The sequence below is a fragment of the Bufo gargarizans genome, chromosome 11 (genome assembly GCF_014858855.1).
Source record: "Bufo gargarizans isolate SCDJY-AF-19 chromosome 11, ASM1485885v1, whole genome shotgun sequence".
Lineage (NCBI taxonomy): Eukaryota > Metazoa > Chordata > Amphibia > Anura > Bufonidae > Bufo > Bufo gargarizans.
The window spans coordinates 38460954-38488652 of NC_058090.1; the positions used below are offsets into that span (position 1 = coordinate 38460954).

A 27699-nucleotide genomic window follows, 5' to 3' on the forward strand; every position below is an offset into this window, starting at 1 on the left:
GCGGTACAATGCTGCATTTCTAGTCGCCAGGAGTGGATCCAAAATGGGACAAAGTATGAAAGACTGAAACGCGTCCAGTGCGGTTTCAGAAACGCCTGACACAAGTTCCCTGTATGTTCATGCAGTACAGAAACCTAACATTACGCTCTGCTGTTGGTCTTATGTCATAGGAATTTTTAGAATCGCGCCGCACACAACGGGTTGCTTGCAGTCGCCATGGAAAGCGCACGTGCAGCTTGTCTTGATTTATTATTAATCTGTATCATTCCTGAAATGACATTTGTAAATCTACACCGTTTACCATTAATAGAAATAGATTCTCCTGTTCTGTAGACAAAGTGGAGACTTTGGTGCAATTTCTATCTCATTTTGGGCTTTGTGGCACCCTCGCGCTATAGGCAGCTGTTTCCAGTGATTTAATGCCCTATTATTTATGTGGTGGTGAAACCGCAGAGACTGTCTCCATAATAAAAGTTTTCGTTTTTTCACCAGTAGAAGGTTTTCATTCATTCGAGGCACAGCCTGAACAGATTTCCTTTGATTGATGATGTGGATAGGGACATAATGGATCGTGTTTTTCCTACTGCTGTCTGCAAAGGAACCTGTAGCTTCTAATTATGTGAATATTCATCTGTAGGCCACTGATAATGAACCCTTTTAACAAAACCAGAAATCGAGTCTCATGGACTGGAGGTTCTGGCTTCTATTGTAGTCCACATAGTGTGCATAGTTCAATGTGTGGAAAGCTGGTCCTTATGGCTTGATACATTAGTGGTGGGATCAGCCGACTAGCTAATGTGTAGAGGGGGGCTCACAGCTGGGCAGGGGTCAGGCTGTTGGATTTCAACATGCCCAATCCTTTTATTCGCTGACAGGTAAGCCACCACCAGAGTGTCTGCTAGTGGCTTTCACTCCATACAGACTACATGCACGCTCAGTTAATGGGCATGACAGTCGGGAGGGATGGCGTTCAGTCTGCAGCTGTCTAAAATGTATGACCATGCCTGGTTTGTCCAAGGACGACCACAGTATGAAATGGGTTCATTTGAATTGGACTTTCCCTCTTAGGGGCTATAGCTACTTTAGGTTTAAATTTCTTTTTTATTATTATTATTATTAATTTAAATGTATTTTGGTCCCAAAAATATTTTTGTAATTTTTTTCTGTTTTACAGCACCTAGCAGCTGCAGAATGCCATTCTGTGATAAATCTGTCAGATTGGCTCTGACTTCTCCTGCATGATATTCTAAGCTAATTTATGCCCAAATCAATGTTTAAGGCAGGCATCCTCAAACTGCGGCCCTCCAGCTGTTGCAAAACTACAACTCCCAGCATGCCCGAACAGCCTACAGGTATTGGCCTACAGCAGGGCATTGTGGGAGATGTAGTTTTACAACAGCTGGAGGGCCGCAGGTTGAGGATGCCCGTTTTAAGGGATAGAGAATGAGCTGTCAGACAGGCAGGCCGATAGATTTAGGACAGGATAGCTGCAGCTGCTATGTACTGTGAAACATAGAAGCTGCAGAAGCAAAAAGTGTGATTTGTATTTATTTATACAAAAATATTTTTAAGCCCAAAATACATATACATCAATAATTATAATAATATAACAAATTGTGCCAAAAGGCAATTAATTTAAGAGAGTCACAAACATTGAAATCTCTTCTCCCTGTCGGAATATACACTTTGGAAAAGTGAACCTGCAGTTTTTTCCGGATAAAAAGTAAATAAATACAATTATTATATTTTTTTGTTCTTAGTGAAAGACCACTTTATTTTTCCCGAGTACTTGTGTGTACAGAAACCAGTCCACGCTCCATTTGAGTGAAAACATATATGTATCCGTCGGCAGCGGAATATATTGAGGCTTTGACTGTAGGAAACAGGGCAAGCGATTGACATGAAACATTAACTCCGAGACGCGAGCCCTTTCTTCATACATACCTGCAACAATTAGGAATAATGAGCGATGCTTGTCGTACGTTTGCCATGTGGAACAGAAATGGCTCTGTCTTTTATTTTCACCCACTGGCGATTACGTTAATGCCTTCCCCGCTGCAAGGAGCTGGCTCTGCATTACACAGCCGCTGAAATAAGACATTCTTGTTCCCGGCTGTCCGCTTCAGCGGCTTATTGTCTCAAGCCTGTGATTTCCCATTGAGCATTGCTGGAGTAAAGTCAGCAGGGCTGTGTCAGGCTATCTTTGTAAGTTTCTAGTGGAGGTCATTTGGAAGCGGGGGACCCTGGAAGAGCCAGGCTGGTCTGTCTCAGAGCGCAGTCTGGGGGTTTATCCCGCAGCACCGCTATAAGTGTGCAGGCCAGTGCGCCACAACCGTTCCCTTACAATTAATCCTTCATTCTGGGATTCTGACAAGTACAAATCATTGGTTTGGCATCACAGGCTTCTGCCGCTTTATGCTGAACAAGTCTCCTGCGGCATACAAGAAAAGAACAGTTACACAAAAGGCAAAGCCTTGTGTCTAGGAAATGGCGGTTTTTCTTTAACTCCTTCTGTAATTTCTCTTGCGCTGGGAAGGAAGGGTTAACCCAAACCTGGAGCAATGGAGACCCAGTCCCATGCATTCTGCACCCGTTTGCTAGGAGAGACACATGATCACCGGTGCTGATTGTCTGGTAGCCATGCCGACCAGACTATGTCCAGCCTTGCCGTAAAGTGATTCTATGCAGCAAAGTTTACCCTCCATCACTCTATTTCCCAGCAGCAGGTTACTGGCAACATCAAGGACAGGGGAGGACTTGGAACTTGGGGCTCATGTACACGACCATATGTATTTTGCGGTTCGCAGAAAATACGGATGACATCCGTGTGCATTCCGTATTTTGCCGAATGGAACATCTGGCCCCTAATAGAACAGTCCTATCCCTTTTACATGATGTTGTCAATAATAGGACATGTTCTATCTTTTTGCGATATGTATATACGGAAACTGAATGCACACGGAGTAACTTCTGTTTTTTTTCTTCTGGACCCAGACACAGAAAGAAAATACGTTCGTGTGCATGAGCCTTTAAAGTGGCCCTGGAATAAAATTTTAAAAAACTGAAAGTAGCCCCATGTTGTAGGAGGGTCTAGCAATACTGTAGTGCAGCACAAAATACCGCCCCAACAGAACCACAGTCCAGCATAAAATACTGCCACCCCAGCTGCAGTATTCAAGTGTATCACCATCCTGGGCCCTTTCCGCTGCCAGCAAGGTGCAAAAGTACCTGCTGCGCCCTAGTATTAATTAATGGTGAGAGCATCAGATCGCTGTGCTCTCGGAGGAGGGCTTGGGCGGCTCCCTGGGCATTGGCCCACCGGGAAATTTCCCTATAGGCTATATGGCCAGTCTGCCCCTGGAGGCTTCCTTGAAGAATGGAGGGATGCTGCTTCTCCTATAACATTGAGATAGACCCTGAACAATGCGTACTCTGCTTCACCAAATCTCCGAGCAGCACTCTAGGGGTACAGCATGTGATGGACCATGCCAGGATTTTGGGGCAGCACGGTTGATATCACGGCTGTTTTGTCACACTGGGGCCTGGTTTCCAGGATGAGCAGAGAGAGAAGCATCCGTATAGAGTTGGTCTGTGACCAGGTTTACGCTGCCCGATCTAAGGGTGGCATAAGCTAGTGTCAAACACAGATTCGATCAATGGATGACTGAGAAAATCTACCTGTATGAGCTGCAGTGGGAGCCAGAGATGGAGACCGTTCATTGCTTTGTGTGTGCAGGTTAGCCCTCAATATTCATGAACTGTGGCTCCCTCTGCCAATTGGTAGCTTTCTCCCTATGCATAGTATAGGGAGAATGTTGTCAGTCGGCAGAGGTTCGGGAAGGGGGGGCGCCGCTCATGAGTGAGAAGTACTGCATCTGATAAAGAGTTTTTTTCAAAATAACACAAGCCATCCGCTAAGTAGTACATCGATCGACACTAGTTTATGCTGTCCTAAGATCGGGCATTAGCAACCTGGTCCAGATTCCATTTAAAGGAGTATTTCCATCTGAGACAATGGGGCCTATCGCTAGGACCCGCACCTATATAGAGAATGGAGCGGGAAAGGTGGTAGCTGGAGGACCCCGCATCTGGCCACAACCAAGTGCTCTCCCCATAGTAGTGAATGGGAGCGCACCGCTCTTGAGTGGCCACCACTCCCATTCATATCTATGGGGTCGACGGAAATAGCAGAGCCGGCTCCCCATAGAAATTAATGGAGGGTGGCTGCGCATGCACAGTGTTCCTTCCATAACTCCGTTCTCAATATTGCTATTACACCTACTGGGCACAATATATATATATATACACATAATATAAATATACACATATACAAATAGGAATGGACTAATGTAGACTGACCTAGATCAGAAGCCAGCAGTGGACTATTGAAGACTTTGTTGTGGTCTATTATGAACTTCCTTCTGGTCTATCCACAGCCTGTATATTACACTGACTAATCTGTTCCATGCATTCTGTGTTTTTTTGGGAAGAGGCAGAGTGTGGGTTTGGCTGGCCTGCCTCCCGCAACATATCCTTGAAAGGGAGCAGATGGCACTGAAGAGCTTGTGACCAATTTCCGCTATCGTTTTGCGTACATTCCCTTTTAATGATGGAAAATAACATGTTGTTGTCGGCCTGCTTGGCAGATCTCTTCCCACAATCCAAGTACTTAGCTTCAGAGTATGTTACGAATGTCTACTTAAAATGAAAGCTTACAGAGCGGGTCTAATATCCAGTAGGTGGAGCAGAGACCTTTATGTTTTTAATATTTTCTGAAGGAGGGGGCGGGAAAGAATCTAAATTTTCCCCTTTTAAAAGGTCATAAATGTATGATCGCTGGAATCCCCACCGATCACAAGAACAGGGGTCTCCGAGTCCAGCGTTTGAATGGAGCAGTGATGTGCAGCTCCGTTCACTTCTGTACAGCTGCCAGTCCGCAATGCACGGGCACTGACCGTGGGGATGCTGCATGCGGATTGCGACTACCCTGATCAGTCCGTCCCGCCAAAAGATAGGACAAGTTCTAGCTTTTTGTGGAACTGAGGCATGGAACGGAACCCCACAAAAGCCTCCATAGGGTTCTGTTCCGTGCTTCCGTTTCGCATCTCCGGATTTGCGGACTCATTCAATGAATGGGTCTGCATCCGTGATGCGGAATGCACACAGCCGGTGTCCCATGTATTGCGGACCCACCGTATGCAGGCGGCCGTGTGCAAGAGGCCTTAGTAGAAGAAAAGCTGTCCTGCAGGGTTTGTTAAAGGGGCATGCAAAAAATCCCCCAGGCTGAGGTTAAGACAACCCTTGTATGGTGATCAGCTGCTCTCCAAAGGATCACCTACTCTAACCCTGGCGGTCTACAATTGGAGAAGGCCTTATAGATTGGGAGCGTCCACCCTGTGACCTCTGTGCGCCCTATAGCGGTTGTTGTGAGACATCCCCTTTTAAAAGGAGTTGTCCAACATTTTTCTGAGACAAACGGCAGAAAGGTTGGTAAAATGATAATCTAACAACTTCCCAAGCCCCCTTCCTATCCAATGCCTCGGCTCAGTCCTCTCAGCTGGGCTGCAGCAGTGATGCCCTATATACCACTGCAGCCAGGTGTACACCTCGTCATAAATTAGGCACAGCACCTGGCAGTCCGTGCGTCGGGCTGCCCTAGATTTCAGTATTCTTTTACTCCAGAAAACTGGGGTAAAAGATGATAAATGCGGCGGAGCTGCTAGCCCGGCCACTTTCGGAAAGTGCAGAGGTTGGCTGGGTAATGCCATTTGCACAAGTAGCATTTAAAAAGTGTCAAATGTGCAGTTAGTGACTCTTTCACACCACGAAGGTAGCGAATTTAAATAATACATCTGGTGCAGTGACTATTATTCCACCCCAGTGACCAATATGCAACGGCAGCAGACAGCCTTACCCTTATCTCAGCCTGTCGGTGGTTTTCCCAGACTGGTGGCAGTGTCGCAGACTGACAGACATGGACATTTGCAGTCATTTTAGAGGCAGAGACATGTAAGGCAGCTTCTTCCACTCCTCCGCTATAAGCCGTATATGTAGCAATGAGTTGTCCTGTCCGGCTGACATGGACGTGTATCCTGTATCCCCCCTTCTCCATATCCTCCCACCTTGGAAGCGGATTTTATTCTTCTCTGATATTGATTAGTTATGTGACAATTACTTCCTCTGACAATTACCCTCTTCAGCTTTAGGTTTAGGAGACCACAGGGGCTCGTTTTATTATTTTATGCTGTAGTTTACCACTGGTATAGTCGTCCAAGCAGAGCCAGCAGGTGGACAATTGTCACAGTACAACTTTTACTACATATAGTGATTAGTGTTGATCACGAATATTCGAGTTTATCGCGAATATAGGTACTTCGAAAATTAGCGAATATTTTGAATATAGTCATATATATTCGTAATTTTCGAATATTCATTTTTTTTTTTTTTTTTTTTTTTAATCCGTACACATGATCCCTCCCTGCTTCTAGCTTGTGGGCCAATGAGAAGGCTGCAGTATATTTGACTTTAGGACTAGTGTTTGCGAATTTTCATAATGGGAATTTTCGTAATGCAAATTTTTATTGTGAATTTTTCAACTTACAACTATTAGACAAAGAAGATTAAAGCACTATATTAGCTAAATTGCTCTATATTCGTTTTTTTTGAATATTCGCTACATTGCTATATATTCTTGTTTTAGAATATTACGAATATTCGAAAAAACTAAGTTATAGCAATATAGCGAATATTCGGAAAAAAAAAACGAATATAGAGCAATTTAGCTAATATAGTGCTATAATCTTCTGTCTAATAGTTGCAAGTAAAATTCGCATTACTAAAATTCGCATATTACACGATCATTACCTTGCCGATTTTTCGAGTAAAAAAAATTGTAGAATATAACGAATATTCGAATTAGCGAATATTCGACGAATATTCTGCAAAATATTTGCGAAATATTGCGAATTCGAATATGACCCCTGCCGCTCATCACTAATAGTGATACGCCATTAATGTTTCCCCTGATATAACCCCTCATAGTCGAGGTCAGTGTCTGACCGTATAGGCCACACTTGGCCTATTTGTCATGGATTATACTGCAGATTGTGCACTAAAACCCCTTGACCAGTAACAGGCCGGATCCCATTACAGTCAATGGGGTCTGGTGGTGCTCTGACCCTATCCCGCTATGTCAGAAAGGATGAACTCCGACAGGCTGTTCCTCTGCCGGATAGTTTAAACGCATATATGAAGATACGAAATGTGCGGTGCCAGGAATGGCTGGGGGGACCACACAGAACAGCAGCGCATGTGCACCCCTGCTCCACACTGAGACAGGACATTGCAAGGACATTTAGCTCTACTTTTGGAAGGTAAATAATTTTATCAATTTTTTATTTTTTTTTGTAAATATGACTTCTCTAAAAATCTCTGTGGGTCATCTGCACAATCGGACACACTGGTGCAGCTGAAGATGTCCTCAATGCACGCATTGTGCCCGTATGACTTGTATGTGACAGGACCCGATAGCTTGAGATGACCCAGGTCCGTGTGAGCTGTTCCCCATTTCCTGCCTGAAAACCGGCCCTGGCCATAACGCGTCGCACATGCCCCCACTGATTAGATTATGAGGGTTGTTTCAGCACAATTACATTCCAGAGACTAAACAATAACATATAAAGCGGTGATGGTAATTCAATTCACAGCTCCATCCATTACCCTTCCCTCTACTGCGCAAAGTGAGGTTTGACGTAAATCAGCAGAATTCGGTTACGGATCCGCTTCTGTGAAAGCCGAGATCTGTGGCCACTGTTACCATTTATATGTCTGCTTCTATGAGTAGCAGGGTGTTATGCCCACTGGATATCTGCAAATGTACCAGCTGTAAAGGTCCTATTACATGGGCCGACGATTTGGGGGTCATCATTGGGTACCAGCGTTCCTAGGAACTCTAAGTCCTGATAACTGCCCCCTGTCTATAGGACTTTTATGGCGTGTCCAGAAAAGTCAGAGATGGGAATACCCCTTTAAATGATGGTTGCACAGTATTGCAGGTTTACCCCAGGGATGCACCCTTATTAACAGACCCACTTTTCATGATGTATCGCCCAGCTGACTCTTAGGGCTCATGCACACAACAGTATTTTGCGTTCAGTATACTGGCCGTTTTTTGAGTTCAGTATGCGGAACATATACTGAACCATTTATTTCAATGGTTCAGCAAAAAATACTGAAGTGTCTCCGTGTGCATTCCGTTTCAGTATTTCAGTGCCGTGAAAAGATAGAACATGTCCTATTCTTGTCGGCAAATCACGGTGCTTGGCTTCATTCAAGTCAATGGGTCCGCAAAAAAAATGGAACACATACGGAAATGCATCCGTATGTCTTCCGTATCCGTTCCGTTTTTTGCGTTTTTTTCATCTATTGAAAATGTTATGCCCAGACCAATTTTTTTTCTATGAAATTACTGTATACTGTATATGCCATACGGAAAAACGGAACACAACGGAAACAAAAAACGAAACAACGGATCAGTTTAAAACGGACCGCAAAACACTGAAAAAGCCATACGGTCGTGTGAAAGAGGCCTTAGAGGGAACATTGCATGTAAATCGTTTTTTGCTGGCAGCAGATCACCCTACCTGCAAAGTACGATTCTCTTTGCGGGATGAACGATCATGGAAGTGATCACTTGTGCCCATACAGAGTAGATGACTGCAGCCTATCGTTCAGAAGAGGGGAGAGCAGCAATTGGCAAGAATGAACGCTTCATTCCCACTAATTGTCTGATCAGTTGGCTTGTATAAAAGGGCCTTTATAAATAGAAGACTAAAATACTCTGGAAACCATCCACGATCGGCGACCATCATACACTTGCTCTGTAGTGGCCCCTGCAGGTAAAATATAGCACTACATGATAGACATTGAAATGATTACATGAATGGGTTATAAGACACTTTTTTAGTTGGTGACGTCCATAGGCCCTAATAAGATACAGAGTGCAATATACACAGCACCAGCCAGGGGGCGATAGCCCGAACTTGTTTGAACACTAGCAAAAAATTATAATTAAACTTTAATCACATGCTTATTGTAATTATTGTTTCCTTCAGAATCATGCCAGGAACCTTGCAGAGCAGCATCATCTCTCCCACGCTGAGCGCTGAATTATTTACTGTATGGTGACATGAAGCCACACCTGGCTTTGTCACCTCCTAGGACAGCGCCGCGGGTCAATGTCATTCATCCCCTAACAGTACATTACTGCTACTTAAATTGGCAAGAAGTATATTACGCATAAAGCACCGGGTGTCAGACCTATCCCTGGGCGACATGATACCACCGCACACGAGCACAACTAAGTGAAGCTGTGTTATCAAAGACGTCATGTAGTCCTACTGCAGAAAAGGCCGAGGGGGGAGGCTCCTGCTGCCGCCAGCTCTCTGACAACCAGACACAGGACAGTAAGGTGAAGGAGGGGGTAACATGACTTTCAAAGGAATGTATCATGTAGAGACAGCTAATACAAGGTACTTACTAATGTATGGTGATTGTCCATATTGCTTCCTTTGCTGGCTGGATTCATTTTTCCATCACATTATACCCTGCTCGTTTCTATACTTACGACTAGGGATGAGCGAATCGACTTTGGATGAAACATCCGAAGTCCATTCACATAATATTTCGTATGAATACTGCATGGAACGAGCGCTCCGTACAGTATTAGAATGTATTGGCTCCGGTGAGCTAAAGTTATTACTTTGCGAAGTCTCACAAGATTTCACATTAACCTCTTAAGGACACATGACGTATCGGTACGTCATGTATAGTTTCTGATCGAAACCCGGTGCCTGCTCAAATCATTGAGCAGGCACCTTGGCTAAATGCCGCCCCCCCCCCCCCATGTCAGCGATCGCAGCAAAGCCCAGGTCAATTCAGACCCGTGGTTTCAGAAGTTTCTGATTCTCCCCCCCCCCCCCCCTCTTTGTTATCTGCCGGCGGGCACAGCGGGGGGGGGGGATGCGGCAGGGCGGGCGGTGCTTGGGGGGGCGGGCAGGCATGCGATCATCCACCCGCCCCCTCTCTCAGGATGGCCAAGCGGTTTGCAGAGTGTCAGCACATTGCTGACACTCTGCTTGAAACGCCTGACATCTGTGCTGGCACAGATGCCATGCCTTTAACCCCTTCCATGGAAAAGGTTAAGAGGGAGGGAGCTCCCTCCCTCTCCCATCGGGGGCTGCTTTTTGGGATTCGCTCATCCCTAGTTATGACCACACTGCAATCCAGTAGCGGTGCTCGTGCTTGCACACTATAGGAAAAAGCGCCGGTCTCTCTGGTGGTCGGAACCGCAGGAGTGCATATAGTCCAGCACTTTTTCCTAGTGTGTAAGCACGACCACCGCTGACAGATTGCAGGATGGTCATAACCATGGAAACGAGCAGTGTATAATGTGATGGAAAAATGAATCCAGCCAGCCAAGGAAGCAATATGGACAATCACAATACATTAGTAAGAGCCTTGTATTAACTTTCTCTACATGATAAATGCTATTTGCTGAAGTGAGACAACCCCTTTAACTCCCGTAAGCAATAGCATAACAGTGCCTTGCAAAAGTATTCACCACCTTGACTTTTTTTCGTATTTTGGTGCCTCACAACCTGGAATTAACATGGATTGTTTGAGGATTTGCATAATTTAATTTAATTTAATATAAAGAACATGCCGACAACTTTGAAGATGTTTTTTTTTTTTTCTTTTTTTATTGTGAAGCAAACAACAAATAGGACAAAATAACAGTCAATGTGCCTAACTATTCACCCCCCTAAAGTCAATACTTTGTAGAGCCACCTTTTGAGGCAATCACAGCTCTAAGTTGCTTTGGATAAGTCTCTACGAGCAGTGGCCACATCTTATCTCTGGGATTTTTGCCCATTCCTCCTTGCAAAACTGCTCCAGCTCCTTCACGTTGGATGGTTTGCGCTTGTGAACAGCAATCTATGTCTGACCACAGGTTTTCTATTGGACTGAGATCTGGGCTGTGACTCGGCCGTTCCAACACATTCACATGTTTCCCTTTAAACCACTCAAGTGTTGCTTTAGCCGTGTGTTTGGGGTCATTGTCCTGCTAGAAGGTAAACCTCTGTCTAGGCTACTTTCACACTGGCGTTTTGGCTTTCCATTTGTGAGATCCGTTCAGGGCTCTCCCAGGCGGTCCAAAACGGAACAGTTTTGCCCTAAAGCATTCTGAATGGAAAAGGATCCGCTCAGAATGCATCAGTTTGCCTCCGATCAGTCTCCATTCTGCTCTGGAGGCAGACACCAAAACACTGCCTGCAGCGGATCCGTTTTCTAATGTGCCAGATAAAACGGATCCGTTCCCATTGACTTACACTGTGTGTCAGAACGGATCAGTTTTATCTGGCACAATAGAAAACGGATCCGTCCCCCCATTGACTTTTAATGGAGTTCATGACTGATACGTCTTGGCTATGTTACAGATAATTTAGTACAAAAAGGAGACAAGGGCGGCACTCGCCAATGTTTGCAGAAGTGGTTTCTTTATTCCATTTTCGATATAAGGTAGGGAGCAGACTACATATAAGAGTACGTCAGCAGGATAAGGCGACGGACGTTTCGCACCTCGGTGCTTCGTCTGGCCTATAATCAGGTGATGAATTTCACCTGCTCTTAAAAACCCTGCTGTGATGTGCTTCTCTCTGCGCCGCCCAGGCACGGCGCTCACCTGTGCGTCACAGAGGGAGGATCGCGTCACTGTGTGAAAGATACATTACATTAAAAATAATACAAATCAGTCATGCAAGCAATACCATATGAGCACATGCACTTACAAAAAGATCCCCATATCGATCTTATCGCTGAGACCTAACGGACCCATTGCGCCTGCGCGCGAGATCCACTTGCTCTCTCTCCTAAGTAATTCCTTATGCCTATCTCGAGAATACTTCTGAAGGTAATTGGTTGCACCAGAGCTTTTTATGGGCTTCCTAACAAAAGGGGGTGAATACATACGCACAGGCCAATTTTCTGTTTTCTATACAATAGTTTTATTTATCTATTTTTCTCATTTCACTTCACCAACTTAGACTGTTGTGTTCTGATCCATCACATAAAATTCAGATTAACAAAACATTGAACTTAAGGCTGTAATGTAACAAAATACGAAAAAATTCAAGGTGAATACTTTTGCAAGGCATTGTAGGTGGAGGAGGGGTGAGCAATACTCTCCACTGTCACTATAGAGGAAGATTGCAGGACGTGGAGATCCAGCAGGGTGACACCTAGTAGCTGCCCACACTCATTTGGGCACTACCAAGAGCATAAATATTAACCCCCATAATAAATACCAGATTGATGTAATGTGTCTTCTCCAAGGTGGAGAGAACGGTAGCGCTATGCTGTGGGTACAGGATATGCTCCTCACCAGTCTTGTATGGAGATGCCGTTAGGTCTCTGGTGCCACAAGGCATTCCACCTCATCCTTTACAGCAGGCATCCTCAAACTGCGGCCCTCTAGCTGTTGCAAAACTACAACTCCCAGCATGCCGGCCTACAGCAGGGCATTGTGGGAGTTGTAGTTTTACAACAGCTGGAGGGCCGCAGTTTGAGGATGCCTGGGTGAGGGGACGTGGCACGTAGCTGCTCCTTGTTTGCCTGCGTCCTGCCCGACATTGTCCTGTGTGAATTCTCTGGGCAGCGGTCTGATTTTGGTGAATGAGCCAATTGTTTTCCTTTGCGTTGCCCATCGAGCCGGCCCTCCATCTGGTTTGTATCAGACTGTTTTCACAGCCAACAACTGCTGCCTTCTCTGTATCCTGACACTCGGGGCCCCCTGCTATCAAAGCATTGCAGCGATAGCGTGTGTGTCTGGGCCGTACAGCTGTGCGCCGCAGCCTGAAGCTATTACACCAGAAGTGGCTCTCTCCTTTCTAACTAGTAATCTGTAGGTACCGGTTAGGACGAGAGCTGCCGCATTTTGCCAAATTCTTAATTAACCGTCTCTCCCAAAAAATGCCACGGTTATAGGTTGTTGCCAGATATATGTATTAGTTTGTATAGAAAATCCCTAGGATGAGCCGTTCCCAGTAGAAAGACTTGAAGGCTGCAGAACTGACTGCACCATGGTGGCCCTGAAGACATCACCTTCCTGCAGGCAAACCCTGGCTTCTGCTGGAGGTGTTACATCCTCCTCGCTGTCACTGTCTGTCATAAGGCAGATAACGCAGAGCGTTCCAGGCTGGGCAGCGGTGGTCTGCAGATAGCCCCTGCTTTCAGAATGGAGAGCATTATCCTCCTGTCCCACAGACCTAGAGGTGTTTGCCAGATGATGTCATCCGGACGGCCTGGGAGCAAGCTATACTGGCAGCAGCCTATCTCTGGCTTAAGTGGTCTCCAGCTGGTTACGTGACTGCGTGTCTGATGTATCTGCATGGACGCCTACTGCAAAACGCGGTGAAGAGTGTGGCCCCTTTATATAGGATGATGATCAGGAGCAAACGTTTGTACGAACGCTCATTCCAGGTAATAGTCTTGTGTAAGGGCTATGGGAGTTGCAGTGCGATCCCATGTGGCATCCACTTCCGGGCTCACGTGCCGTACGTTGGACATACAACATTAGCATGCGAGTAGTACCCATAGCTCAAGCGACAGATTCAGACTCGTGCATGCACTGCAGGTTCTAACCCCAGGCTAGGATCGCTCAGTGTGACCCCAGAAATGGCCGCCGCACAGGACTGCAACGCATCTCTGAGACCCCCATTAAATCATAATTTCTGGGCTGCAGATCATGCTGTGTATTATACAGGGATCATGTGCCCATAACCAGTAAATCTGCATGGGGATGAGTAGCAGTCCCTCTCCCCCATACAGTGGAGGGGATTGCTGCATGTGAATGCAACTGCACCTTCCATTGACAAACAGGCAATTATAGAGAATAAATGGTTCATTCCCGATAATCGCCTGCAGAGTTAGCCCATGTAAATGGGCCTTAGAGGGTTTGTCCGGGCTACGGATACGGAGGATAATCAATATCCGATCAGTGGAGGTCTGAGTCCTGGCACCCAGCCGATTAGCTGCAGCAATGGTGAGAACGCTGCTTCCTCTTCACTGTCTCCTGACTGTGCAGGGTAAGAACTCTGCCTCCCATTCAAATGGATGGAAGAGGAAGCACCGCCGCTACATAAAGGACGGCATGCAGGTATACATTAATAAGGATGCAGCGCTCTCTTAAAAGTTCTTCAGCCCCTTCAAACAGCTGATCGGCTGGGGTCTAACTCCTGGCACCGATCTGATATTGGTGATCAGTCCTGAGGATAGGCCATCAGTATCTGTAGCCAGGACAGCCCCTCCAAAGCTGGCCGTGCACAGTGACCGTGGTACACATCCGCCACCCTCGTGTGCCGCTTGCAGAATTTACCGATAAATGGCAATATTGTCGCGGTTTGCTTTACTTTTCATGCGGACGTATCGTTTCTACTTACATTATACTGTTTATAGCTGACTGCAGGTATTTATTAATTTCACAAATAGGATTTTCTATGGTTTTTGCAGGAATACGGGAGGACCCTGACAGAACTCTAGTGGAGCCCAGTGTCTACCTCGGCTATTCAGGTAGGACTATGTGAATGCTCTCCTCATCTCTCCTTGCTTGACATAGCGACCATTACAATCCAGTACGTTTCTTAGCAATATTTAGAGCACACAACATAAAAGGGTTACGCAGATTCAGAAGATACCTTCAAAATTGCTTTTGATGGTATATAGAGGCCTACTACAGAAGACTAGAGCACAAATCAATATGGCTCCAGGGAGTTTAAAAGTCTTAAGATAGGCTATCAATATCAGATGGATGGGGGTCCGATGATCAGCTGACTGAAGGGTCCGCAGTGCAGCAGTGAGCGCTGGGTCCTCTTCATTATTGACCAAGCACAGCGCTTAGTAGTGGCGGTGCCTGGTATTGCAGCTCCTTCATTTAGCCGATTAGTGGGGGCCAGGAGTCATACCCCCACCAGTCTGATACTGGTGTTCTCTGGTCACTCCTTAGTGGGGAATTCTACACCCAATATGCACAACACAAGTGAATAGACTTTTTTTATTTAAACAATATGCCGAGAAAAGAGCGAATACTCGCCTGCTGGCTGATTGCACTTTTTATGTCTACTTAAGGCTACCTTCACACTAGCGTTTTTGCTGGATCCGGCAGGGTCCAGCAAAAATGCTTCCGTTCTTGATAATACAGCCATCTGCATCCGTTTGAACGGATCCGGTTGTATCATCTTTAACATATTTTTAACAGTGGAGGACGGATCTGTTTTCTATTCTGGCAGATTGTGCCAGAGAAAACGGATCCGTCCCCATTAACTTGCATTGGGGGTCATGACGGATCCGTCTTGATCAGTTTCCCAGGACGGAAAGTAAAATACAACATGTTGCGGTCTGCTCTCCGGTCTGGAAACGCAACTAAACAGAGCGGAATGCATTTTGGCGCACTCAGTTCTGTTCAGTTCAGTTTTGTCCCCATTGACAATGAATGGGGACAAAACTGAAGTGTTTTTTCCCCTGTATTGAGCCCCTATGACGGAACGCAATACCGAAAAACTTAAACGCTAGTGTGAAAGTACCCTAAGCAGGGGACGTGCTGCAGACAAAAGCTGTTTGGGGGCTGATTGATCCCATTTGCATCATGCAATATAAAAAGCCTTGTAAGTGAACATTGATCAGCCATTGTCACTCCGCTCTCATTATGGCCAGACTTTGGCCTGTGTTAAGGGGACCATTAGGGTATATGCACACAATGCATTTATTGCGTGGTTTTTCCAGCAGAGTTGTTTTTCCAAATCTCATATACACTGTGCGTATTTTGTACATGCGGAAATTGACCTGAGGTGCGGCTTTTAAAATCTGCAGCATGTCTATTGTTTGTGCGGCTGATGGATTGTGGTTTTTCCCCATAGACTTCAATGTGGTTGTTAAAGGGGTTTTCCAACTCTTTAAGTGACGACCTATCCTCTGGATAGGTCATCAGTATGTGATCGATGGAGATCCGACACCCAGAACCCCCGCCGATCAGCTGTTTGAGAAGGCAGCAGCGCTCTCAGTGGCATGGCAGCCTTATCTAGGCCACCGACGTCATGTGGCCTAGGCTCGGCTCAGTCCCATTCAAGTGAATGGGGTTGAACTGCTGTACCAAGCACAACCACTATAAAATGTACGGCGCTGTACTCGGTGAGCTGAGAGAAGGCTGCGGTGCTCACCAGAGAGCCGGTGCTTTCTCAAACAGCTGGTCGGCGGGGGTCCTGATTGGACCACTACCACTCCGATAGAGATTACCTATCCAGAAGATAGGTCATTAGTTAAAAGGTGTCGGAAAACCACTTTAAAATGCATTTTTCATGCATTTCTGCAGCAGTCGCACTAAAGAGTAGCACAGATTTACGTGCGTTTATTACGTTTTTCAGATACAATTATGCACCATGTGCATATAGCCATAAGGAATACGATAGAGTGCACAGCATGCCCAATATGGGGTTTATTTGCAGAGTTTTGTAAGGCAAAGGGAAAACGATCCACAAGTAACGTGCAGATTTGGTCGCCAGTCACTAGGTGCCCGTGGTTCTGCAGCCATGCCACGCTCTGCCTGGGCACCAGATACAGCCTACCTTATCCATATGTCAGAAGAGACACATCCTACGGTGTAATGATCGTCGGGGTCATACCCTCACTGGTCATACATTGATGGCTTAGTCCAAGGATATGCCATCCATTAAAGAGCTCAGATGACCCCTTTAAATATATAGCCGTACAGCGCAGCTACTGCGGATGACGGACTGGATGCTTATACAAGCTTATGTAAATGCTGAACCTCTTACCTTCCGGCAAGGAGTGACATCCTTCCGTACATCACGGACTTTTCATAGCAGATCAAGTTCTAATTGATGCTTAATGGCCTTTTAAAAAGTTTTGTTTTGTGCTGTAGACGCTAAAGATGATTTTCATTTGATGCTGCGGTTTTTCTCAGAAGAGGAGTGGCAGCGAGGAGATTAGGACTTAAGACATTTCTGAGGCTGATGAGTGACGTGCAAATTATCGCATGTTATTAGCAGCACCGTACAATGAAAGGCCGGGAGCACTGGGACCAGTGATGTGTTGGGTACAAGCAGCAAGCTTTTATTTCTCCACCGGGATTATTCTTTTATACTGAGCAGATTGTGATTTCAGTCTAAAAGGCCCCGAGCAGGACTCATTTTTTTCTGTTTCTATATCTTTTATTGAGATTTTTCCAAAATACATACCAGTCATTAATTAGAGGGTGAGCGTTGGAAGCCGTCAAGGTGCTCCTTTTGCTGTTCCTGATAGTCCCATTCACTAATGTCTGCACCCACCTTCAAGTCTATATCAGAGACCCTCTTTCCCTGCAACGGTGGGGGTCCCAAAGGTCTGATCCCGACTGAACTTTTATTACCCCACTGACATGTTGAGGGACAAGCAACTCCCTATTATAATGTCTATATCAAAATCAAGTGCTTTACAAGTGGAATAAACTTAAAAAGATTCCCCTTCCTCTTCCCTGCAAATGCCATCAGCTTGGGCTGCTCACGGAGGCCACCGCCATGCCGAGAGGTCTTCTCTCCTGACATGTCTGTTTTAGTAACTATTTGTATTCCCCGTGTAATACCAATTCTGTAGTATCTCTTCTTATAACTCTGAATTGTCGTTCCTCTGTTATTCCTCCTACAAATTTATAAACTGACAACTGGGTGTTGCTATTACTCTTGTCAAATGAATGCGTCAGCACTGACTGAACAAAGTCAGTGTCTGTAGGGACACAGCGCCAACTGGTCACACCTGTGGGTTCATTTCATCATAATTTGTAGGAGGAATACTAGAATAACAGAACAGTACAGAGATCTAAGAACAGATGTTGCAGAATTGACTTATTGTGAGAAATACAACTATTTACTAAAACGGGAACGGCAGGAGAAAGGACAGCTACTCAGGGGCGTAACTAGAAGTGACTGGGCCCCACAGCAAATATTTGTAAGGGCCCCCCTCAGCGCGCTTCGCACCTCCCTCCTCCTGTGTAAACCCCACTCCTTTGGCACGGTGTAGCGGTATACTGTATATTGTGTGGCACAGTGTAGAGGTATACTATATATTGTGTGGCACAGTGTAGCGGTATACTGTATATTGTGTGGCACAGTATAGAGGTATACTGTATATTGTGTGGCACAGTGTAGCGGTATACTGTATATTGTGTGGCACAGTATAGAGGTATACTGTATATTGTGTGGCACAGTGTAGCGGTATACTGTATATTGTGTGGCACAGTGTAGCGGTATACTGTATATTGTGTGGCATAGTGTAGCGGTATATTGTGAGGCACAGTGTAGAGGTATACTGTATATTGTGTGGCACAGTGTAGCGGTATACTGTATATTGTGGGGCACAGTGTAGCGGTATACTGTACATTGTGAGGCACAGTATAGAGGTATACTGTATATTGTGTGGCACAGTGTAGGCTATATGTGTATAACATAAACATACTCCACATGAACACTTACAGCTACTTGGCTCGGCCCTTGGGGATCTCGGACGCCACTTCCACACTTTGGCCGAGGGCTCGGCGGAGCTGATGTTGTGTTTTATCCTAATGAGAAAGATTTTATAATAAGGATTTGGAGAAGGGGCAGAGGGATAGCAGAGCAGGGAGAGGCTGGTGCCGCTACTAGGGGGTCATACCATGGGGCAGTAATAAAACCCACCATAATGCCCCCCCCCCCCCCCCCAGTAGTAATAATTCTCCTTATAATGTGACAGTGCAAAAAATACCCCCTTGTAATGCCCCCAGTTGAGCTAATGTCCCCATAGTGCCCCAAAAAATGTGCCAGTATAAAATACCCCTATATAGTGCCCCCAGTCACTTCCCCCATAGTGCTCCTCTCCCCCCTTCCTGCTAGTGCCCCCCCAAAATGTACCAGTATAAAATGCCCCATATATAGTGCCCCAGTAGATGCCGCTCAGTGTCCGGCCTCTGATAGGCTGCCGGCCTAGTGTCCCCCATAATGCCCCCCAATAATGTGCCAGTAAGTGCCCCTATCATGTGCCAGTATCAAGTGCCTCTCCCCCCCCACATGTCCCAGTATCATAGTGCCATCTCCCCCCATGTGCCAGTATCAAGTGCCTCTCTCCTTCCCACCCCCCATGTGCCAGTATCAAGTGCCTCTCTCCTCCCCATGTCCCAGTATCATAGTGCCATCTCCCCCCCCCCCCCCACTAAAAAGTGCCAATATCAAGTGCCTCTCTCCCTCCCCCCTCCCTATGTGCCAGTATCAGGTGCCCCCCCCCATGTGCCAGTATCAAGTGCCAACCCCCCCTCTCCCCTCCAGGTGCCAGTATCAGGTGCCTCCCCCCCCCCCCCCCCCCATGTCCCAGTATCATAGTGCCATCTCCCCCCCCCCCCCCCCCACCACCACCACAAAAAAAGTGCCAGTATCAAGTGCCTCTCTCCCCCCCCCCCCAATGCCAGTATCAGGTGCCTCTCTCCCTCCCCCCCATGCCAGTATCAGGTGCCAATATCAGGTGCCAACCCCCCTCCCCCCATGTGCCAGTATCAGGTGCCTTCCGCTCCCCCATGGCAGTAACAGTCGGGTATTAAAAAAAAAATAATAAACACTTCTACTTACCTCCATGTCAGCGATGCGATGCAGCCTCTTCCTGTGTCCCGCCTTGTATTCTGTCCCGCCCTGTATGCCCTTATATGGAGTCAGTGCTTGTATTTCAGAAAAGAGTCTGCTGGGATTCGAACCCAGGACCTTCTGCTTCAGAGGCAGAGCAGCTATCCACTAGACCATAAGAGCTGCCTTGAGGCTGAGTGAAAAAAATATGAGACTTCTACTGTTATAGCTGGCTAAGTGTACATCTATACACATGGCAGCTGTTCATATATAGAGATGTAGCAGAGCTGAATGTGCAGGGACAGCTGTCATATACAGATATAGCAGTGCTAGGTGTGTTTGGGCAGCTGTCATGTGTATAGATGTATTTTTTTTTTTTTTTTTACAGTCAGTTGTAATGCAGCCTTTATGGCTGTGAGGGTAAATGCTTTGCCACTGATTCACTTATAGATTGGAGGTTGTGGGTTCGAATCCCAGACCAGGAGACTTTTAGCAGACAGTAAAATTAGATCACTCTAGCGGCTGTGAAGGGGCCCTGAACACGATATTTATCTAACTTGAAAATAAACTGTCACACACGCTGCTTGGGGCGCCGGGCCCCCTTGGCAGCCCGGGCCCCGAAGCAGCTGCTTCCCCGGTAGTTACGCCACTGCAGCTACTCTTTGTCCTAGTAACTACCGTATTTTTCGCCCTATAAGACGCACCTAGGTTTTAGAGTAAGACAATAAGAAAAAAATATTTTTCATTACACCTCAGGTCAGACCACCAATCAGACCCCCAATGTTAATAAAACCTCAGATCAGACCCCCAGCCATATATATCAGCAGCCCCCAGCCTCAGATCGCAAAATAAATAAACCACTTACCTCTCTTGCTCCCAGACATCGCTGCTCCTCTCCTCCAGCGCGATCCTCTTCCTCCTGCTGTCAGCTGCGCTGTAAACTGGTGCGCACAGCGGGAGGTCACAGAGCGCCCCCACGCTGTGCGCAGCCACTGTACAGCCGAGGACCAGGAAGCAGTGAGTACAGAGCCTTCACCGCTTCCTGGTCCTCAGTTACTAATGAGCGATTCCATAATGGAAGCGCTAATTAGTATTCGCCCCATAAGACGCAGGGGCATTCCCCCCCCCCCCCCCCAGTGTGTCTTATAGGGCGGAAAATATGGTACTTGCATTCCCCATGTAATAACAATCCTGTAGCATCTATTCTTATGACTCTAGGTTGTCCTATGCCTTTATTATTCCTGCTAGAAGTTTAAAAATTAATTCTAAAGGTCCAGCTGGGTGTTGCCACTTGGGGTTGTGTCCCTGCACAGTCTGACACTATCCAATCAGTGCTGCCAGTAACAGACTGTGTAGGGGCACCCGTCAACGGGTAAAACCCAGCTGGACCTTTATTGCTGACTGCTGGCAAATAATTTTTAAACTTGTAGTAGGCATAATAGAGGAATGGCACACCATGGAAATGGTATTACATGAGGAATGCAAGCAGTTACTAAAACAGACCGGTCAGGAGAGGGGACAGGTTATCAGTATTCTTTTCTCTATGCTCCCCAGTGACAAATTGAAGTTAACCTCCGGTCACTGATGGCGCTAGAATACCTGAGCCCGTACCGCCGGGGGCCTAATTATTCTGCCGGGTTTAAGGTGTCCTTTAGCCTAGCACCTGTGTTCTTCATCACATTTCCTGCCTCAGTGCAGTCTCTGTAGTTCTGCCAATAGTAAGAGCTCGGCGTTTTCTCACTTTGTAAATGGTGATAAATCAGAAGACTTTAGCCCACGGGGTGTCAATTGCCTTGTCACTTAAAAACATTGGCAGAAAACTTTGCAGGTGCAGGAATGTGGGAGAAAGACCTCTAGCTGTGCGTGATGTGATGTGCAGCTCTGTCCATGACTGGTGGGGGCTGGTTAGTGGTGGCGTCATGCTTCATTTCCTCTTCCAGATAGTATGGGGGAGAAATACTCAGCTAAATAAGACCAAATTCTGGCTTAAAGGGAGTCTATCACCTAAAATGACCATTATACACCCCAAACATGATGAAATTCATTACATTCCCCATTTTATAATCTTACCTTTGATATTGCTGTCCGTCGCCTATTCGCTCTTAAAAACACTTTTATTCCATATGCTAATCGGGTTCTGAAGGTGCCCAGGGGCGGCGTTTATGCGGCCGGTGCCCAGGCTCCACGGCGCTGTTCAAATCAAACCCCTCCCCTTTCACCCCTCTGGCCCGCCCTCGGTTCTTCAGATACCATCCTCCAGTCAATGAGCAATCCGGCGCCTGCGCCCTCCATTACTCACTAGGGCAGAGGCAGCAGAGCGTTTAATGCGCATGCGCCGGCCCGTACATCCCGATATTTTGGCAGTTTACTTCCGCCGGCTAGATCGGGATGTACGGGCCGGCGCATGCGCATTAAACGCTCTGCTGCCTCTGCCCTAGTGAGTAATGGAGGGCGCAGGCGCAGGCGCCGGATTGCTCATTGACTGGAGGATGGTATCTGAAGAACCGAGGGCGGGCCAGAGGGGTGAAAGGGGAGGGGTTTGATTTGAACAGCGCCGTGGAGCCTGGGCACCGGCCGCATAAACGCCGCCCCTGGGCACCTTCAGAACCCGATTAGCATATGGAATAAAAGTGTTTTTAAGAGCGAATAGGCGACGGACAGCAATATCAAAGGTAAGATTATAAAATGGGGAATGTAATGGATATCATCATGTTTGGGGTGTATAATGGTCATTTTAGGTGATAGACTCCCTTTAATTTGCACCCAAAAAATCGCGTACATTCTTTGCATGACATTTACAATGTGTTTTTGACTTATTTTGCTCCTCGATTTATAGGGATAGTGGACTGGGTATCGGCCCACCGGGAAATTTCCCTGTAGGGTCTATAACCAGTCCACCCTTGTAGAGGAGAAGTATTCCACATACATGAAGCATTAACAAGCACTACTAGACTTTTCTACCCAGGTTTGGTGATGTAAGCTGGCATCAGTAGGGCCCCCTATTCTTTTATGGGTTATTTATGGTCCTATGGGGCATCTTATTAGCGGAAATTAAGGTTCTGTTCAAATACTGTTTGTGAACTGCATTCGGCATATGCACTGGAAAAGTTCTGAGCACGCCGACGGGATTGGTAATAAAAGTTATATCAGTGAGTCTGAATGCTGGACCCCTCGAGAATTTGGAGTTCATAGAGGGAGGGGGGCTCTGTTCAAGATTCTCAACCAATGTGGAGACACGTTAGAGAGAGTCTCTCAATCTGTCCAGCATTATATGGATAACCCATTGATTTCAGTGGACACTGTATTGTGCTTAATTTCTCCTGTGATCACGCCACATGTATTGCCAAATTTACCCACAGATTACAGCTACTCACTGGGGCTTCCATATTTTGTTATGGATCCCTCTAAGAAGTAGGGAATTTCTATAAGAGTATAATAATAGCAAAGACAGGTGCACTCTGCAGATGTACTAAACCCTCAAACTGATGATAAAATTGAGAGATTAGCCAACATGTCCTACTAGAAGGACATGTCTGAGCCTGAGCACTGCACCAAGGTTTCTCAAGTAGCGCGGGTCCTAACACTCACCTACCTGAGCCAGTGGGCAAATTACAGGACTGTGAGGACCGACTCACAGACCACTCACCAGTTACCTCCAGCATTTACCATGCCAGCAACGGGAGCAGTCTGCGAGTCCCACTCCAGACTGGCTTGTATGGCCCAGGCCCCGCAGGTGCACCTAAATGTAGCCTGTGGATGGAAAACAGGCTCATTTAAGCTTAAAGTGGCCCTAAAAGGGGCCCTGGAAAAAAAAAACTAAAAGTGGCCCCATGTTGTAGGTGGGACCAGCAAATATCATAAGTGTAGCGCAAAATGCCATCCCAGCAGAACCAAATTCACAGTGCAGGACAAAATACTGCTGCCCGGCTGCAGTATTCAACTGTATCCCCGTCATGAGGACCGTGATCCAGTTGAATTCAGGAAGGCACGCTATCTGAGGCAACGTCTATGTTCCGGTTAGTGGCAGAGTTTTTGCCGGTCGCCAGGATTAAAAACCGCCTCATGAAATTTCTCCAACCAGTATATTTGGGCGTAGCACTTTTTAATTTCACCTCTTTCTGACCTGGAATTTTTCTAGAGCTAAATAAATTGCTGAACAAATCAGAATCTCCTACAATCCTTCCAGGGATGTAATATATGAAATATTTTTAGAGGTTAAACATTCACGATTGAGGCGTGGATGCAGCAGGCAGAAAACTGTCCATTGTATTAAACCATTCCAAATTCCCATGAAGGAAGTAGCAGCATTTTGAAGGAATTATGATTATAAAGAAGAAAAAAAAATGATAAAAATTATGTTTTTGAAGCTTTGAGCGAAGCAGTGATAACCGGATACTTAGAAATGTGAGCAGCATATTATTGTTCATATGGCCAGATGCTCTCGACGGCTCCCTTCTCCCGGGAAGGCTTGCACTCTAATTTCCCTATCTGTGTCTTACACACTTACATTAGGACCATCTGAAAATGCAGCGTTAAAAGAGAATGTCATCAGAAAATGACCCATTGTTTAAATTAAGCTTTATGAAACATTTTTCCTCCCTATACAGATCATGCCTAGAAAACTCCCCCATAGAAGTCAATGAACATCTGTCTGTGGTGGCTGCTATAGAGCGGATCTCATGCAAGATGGTCGGCCCCGTAATCACGTACAGAGGATAAAAAATATTTAAAAAAAAAATCATCTGTTTCACGATCTGGTTTTAATTAGTAAACTATATCTAGGTGATACATTTTATGTAAGGGTACCGTACATTCACATGTCAGTTGCTAAAAACAGAAACTGTCAGTTTTTCATGGTCATTTTGCATCTATTTTCTGCCCATTTATCGGTTTTTAATTTCCATTCAAAATGAATAAATTTCATTGGCATTTTTTAAACCCCAACCCCTGCAGTGCCCTCTGTATAAATATACTGTGGCCCGCTTTGTGTCATATATATATATATATATATATATATATATATCTATATCTATCTCTCTATCACAGCCTAAAAGCCCTTTGCCAACAAAAATTATGAACACAGGCGCTCGCAGGAACACTCACTCGGCACTGGAGGCAGCAGGACCTGATCATGGGAATGTCACTGTGCATCAGGTCCTGCTGCCTCCAGTGGCCGCACTTCTATCTAAATGGCAGTTAAAACGGACCCATTGACTTCATTAGGATCCATCTGGCCATCAAAACTGCCAAAAGTAGGACATGTCCTATTTTTGATGGCTGTTCATTGGCTATTAAAAAAAACGGCCATGTAGATGGCCCATTAGTCTGCAATGGTTCCCAAAATGGCCATGTGACAGCTGTTAATAAAAAATAGAAAATGCCATCACACATCCGTTTTACACTGTCCATGTGAATGTACCCTAAAGGTCTTGTCCAGGATTGTTATATTGATAGCCGATCTTCAGGATGGGTCAATATCTGATCGGCCGGTGGTCTGACACCTGTTGGATTGGAGCGTCAGAACTACAAAGCTCCGTCCATTGTGTGGTGGCCAGAGCTGGTTATTGCAGTGAGTGGAAGCTGTAGTAACCTGCCCCGTCCATTACATGTTGCTCTGATGCCAGGGCTACTTCGGGACAGCTGTTTTGTGGGGGTGTCGGACCCCCACCGATCTGGTATTGATGGCTGAGGGATAGCATCAGCCAAATGAGAGCGATCTAACCTTTCAAGCAAGAAAGCCTTTCCTGACTAGTTTCCCATTTAAAGGAACACCTAGAAACCAATGCTAGAAGTGCACAGGAAATATTGTTTCCCTCGCTGTTTCTAGTATGATGGAGAAAGTTCTGCAGACTGACAGAGTCTTGTAGAAATCCTGCAGAGAACAAAGGAATGGATCTCCTGCTGATCTGCTCCATCCTTGGACAGGGCCTAATGTTTTTGTCCTACTTGCTACAGACAGGACACAGCAGGGAGGCTCCTGCTCCAGCCACTTGTCTTACAGCCAGTAGAGAACATACCTGGTCTCCTGGGACACGTGGAGAACATTTATTTACGTATTACTCAGTTTTAAGTGCAATATGACATGAAATAGGACTAATATATCTTTTTTTTATTGTGCATTTTCTGTGTTTAGGGTTTGTTAATACAAAAATGCAAGAATGGTGGAGAGCGGTATGAACCTCACGCTTGTTGGGCCTCTTTCACGCGAGTGATACGGATTGAGAGCAGTTCAATCACTTTTTCCCTGTGATTTCAATCATTTTTTTCAGTGTTTCGGGGGGGGTTTCCATCCGGATTCCACGCGTTTTACACATGCATTAAGAAAAACTGAATCGGCATCTCCTAGCAGCCATCAGTGATGTCTTCTGTTGCCCATGCAAGCTCCATTCACTTCTATGGAGCCAGAGCTACGTGAAAAACGCAGAATATAGAACATGCGGCGATGATGCATGAAAAACGTTCAGTCCGTTCACAACACGCATCGCATCCGGATGGAAAACTCACGCGTGTGAAAGAGGCCTTAGGGTATCTAATAAATGCCTAGATTTTAGGCATCTAAGTCAGGTACTTTGACACATGGCAATTAACTCTTTGTTACCCGCAATACGCTGTTGAGTGCTATCGTCATCTCTCAGTAGGAATCTACCTCATGTTAAGCCGAAAGCTTCACCCAGTACAAGCCCAGCTGCTGAAACGAGTAATCTACGTTGTAGTCTGAGAATATTACTGTTGACAAGGCCTATTGAATGCCCCCCACCACTTTCCATACACGCCCCTCCTCGGCATGTACCAGATAATGTAGTCTGCAGAACATATCACCGGCTAGGTTTGGGAGAGTTCAGCATGAATAGTCTTTCAGCACCCCGACTTCAAACACTTGGCAGTGACAAGCCAGAAACCCCACGGGACTTAGATATTCTTTATTCAAGGAGCCTAGAAGCAGCTGTTGAAACAGTGACATCATCGGCCGGTGGCGGCCTCCGCGGCTTATTACTAAATTCACTTCTAAACGCATCAAATTCTAAGTATTTTATGAGGACAGAAGAAACTACCAGTTCAATGTTCAGCGTTAGCTCCTAAACCTCCCCAGGCTACAGAGGGGTTGTGGGCCTGTAACCGCCCAGGACGTCGCCTGGACCCTGGATGCTCCCATAGTTTCCTTCTTTAAAAAAAAAATCAGCCTGACATTGTATAGCGGTTTATGTGAGGAGTTGCCAGAGCTTTCAACTTTCGTGATACAGCGAAGTTCAGATGCTCCGATTCCCCCTTTTGAGGTCTCTCTCTATATCTGCTCAGTCTTATAGCCAGTGTTCAACAGGAATAGGTGTCTCCGATCCTACAGGGATTACACTATTTTTTCACTGTTCCTGGTCGTTTGAAGGGGTTTTCCAGTAAATATATATATATTTTTTTTTTTTTTTAAGATCCTGCAGCCTGGCCCCTGAAACAGAAGATTCATACTTGCCGGCTCCACTCTGCTCAGCTCCTCCGCTCTCTGCATCTTCCGGTCCTGGTAATGTTTACATCACTCTGGCCATAGGCATGGTCACATGCACTGCTGCAGCCAATGACTGGCTTCAGCGGTGATGTGGCCACAAGGAGCAGGACTGAAGCCAGTCATTGGCTGCAGCGGTGCATGTGACCATGCCTATGGCCAGACTGATGTAAACATTGCCGAGGACTGGGAGATGGAGATAGCGAAGGCAATGCTGAGCAGGCAAGTACGAATCTTCTGTTTCAGGGGCTATGCTGCGGGAACTTGTTAGAAAAAATTATTTTTATCAGAAAACTCCTTTAAGGAGTTGTCTCTATCACAGACAACTCTGGTCATCAGCTGGGTTCAGCTCCTCGCACCGTAAAGGAAGAGGAAAATGCGGCAAAAGGTACTTTCACACTTGCGTTGTTTGATTCCGGCAGGCAGTTCCGTTCCCCGAACTGTATGCAAACGCATGTCACTTTTTCTGACTGATCAGGCATTTTTCAGACTGATCAGGATCCTGATCAGTCT

General features: G+C 46.1%; 1 protein-coding gene across 1 annotated transcript in view; it reads left to right on the plus strand.

The window, feature by feature from the left end:
* KIAA0586 (KIAA0586 ortholog) overlaps window positions 1-27699 on the plus strand; it is a 120455-nt gene that overhangs the window by 78391 nt on the left and 14365 nt on the right. Inside the window, exon 31 of the mRNA XM_044271849.1 lies at window positions 14569-14628. Within this exon, the coding sequence (XP_044127784.1) occupies window positions 14569-14628 (60 nt within the window). The remainder of the gene's footprint in view (window positions 1-14568; window positions 14629-27699) is intronic.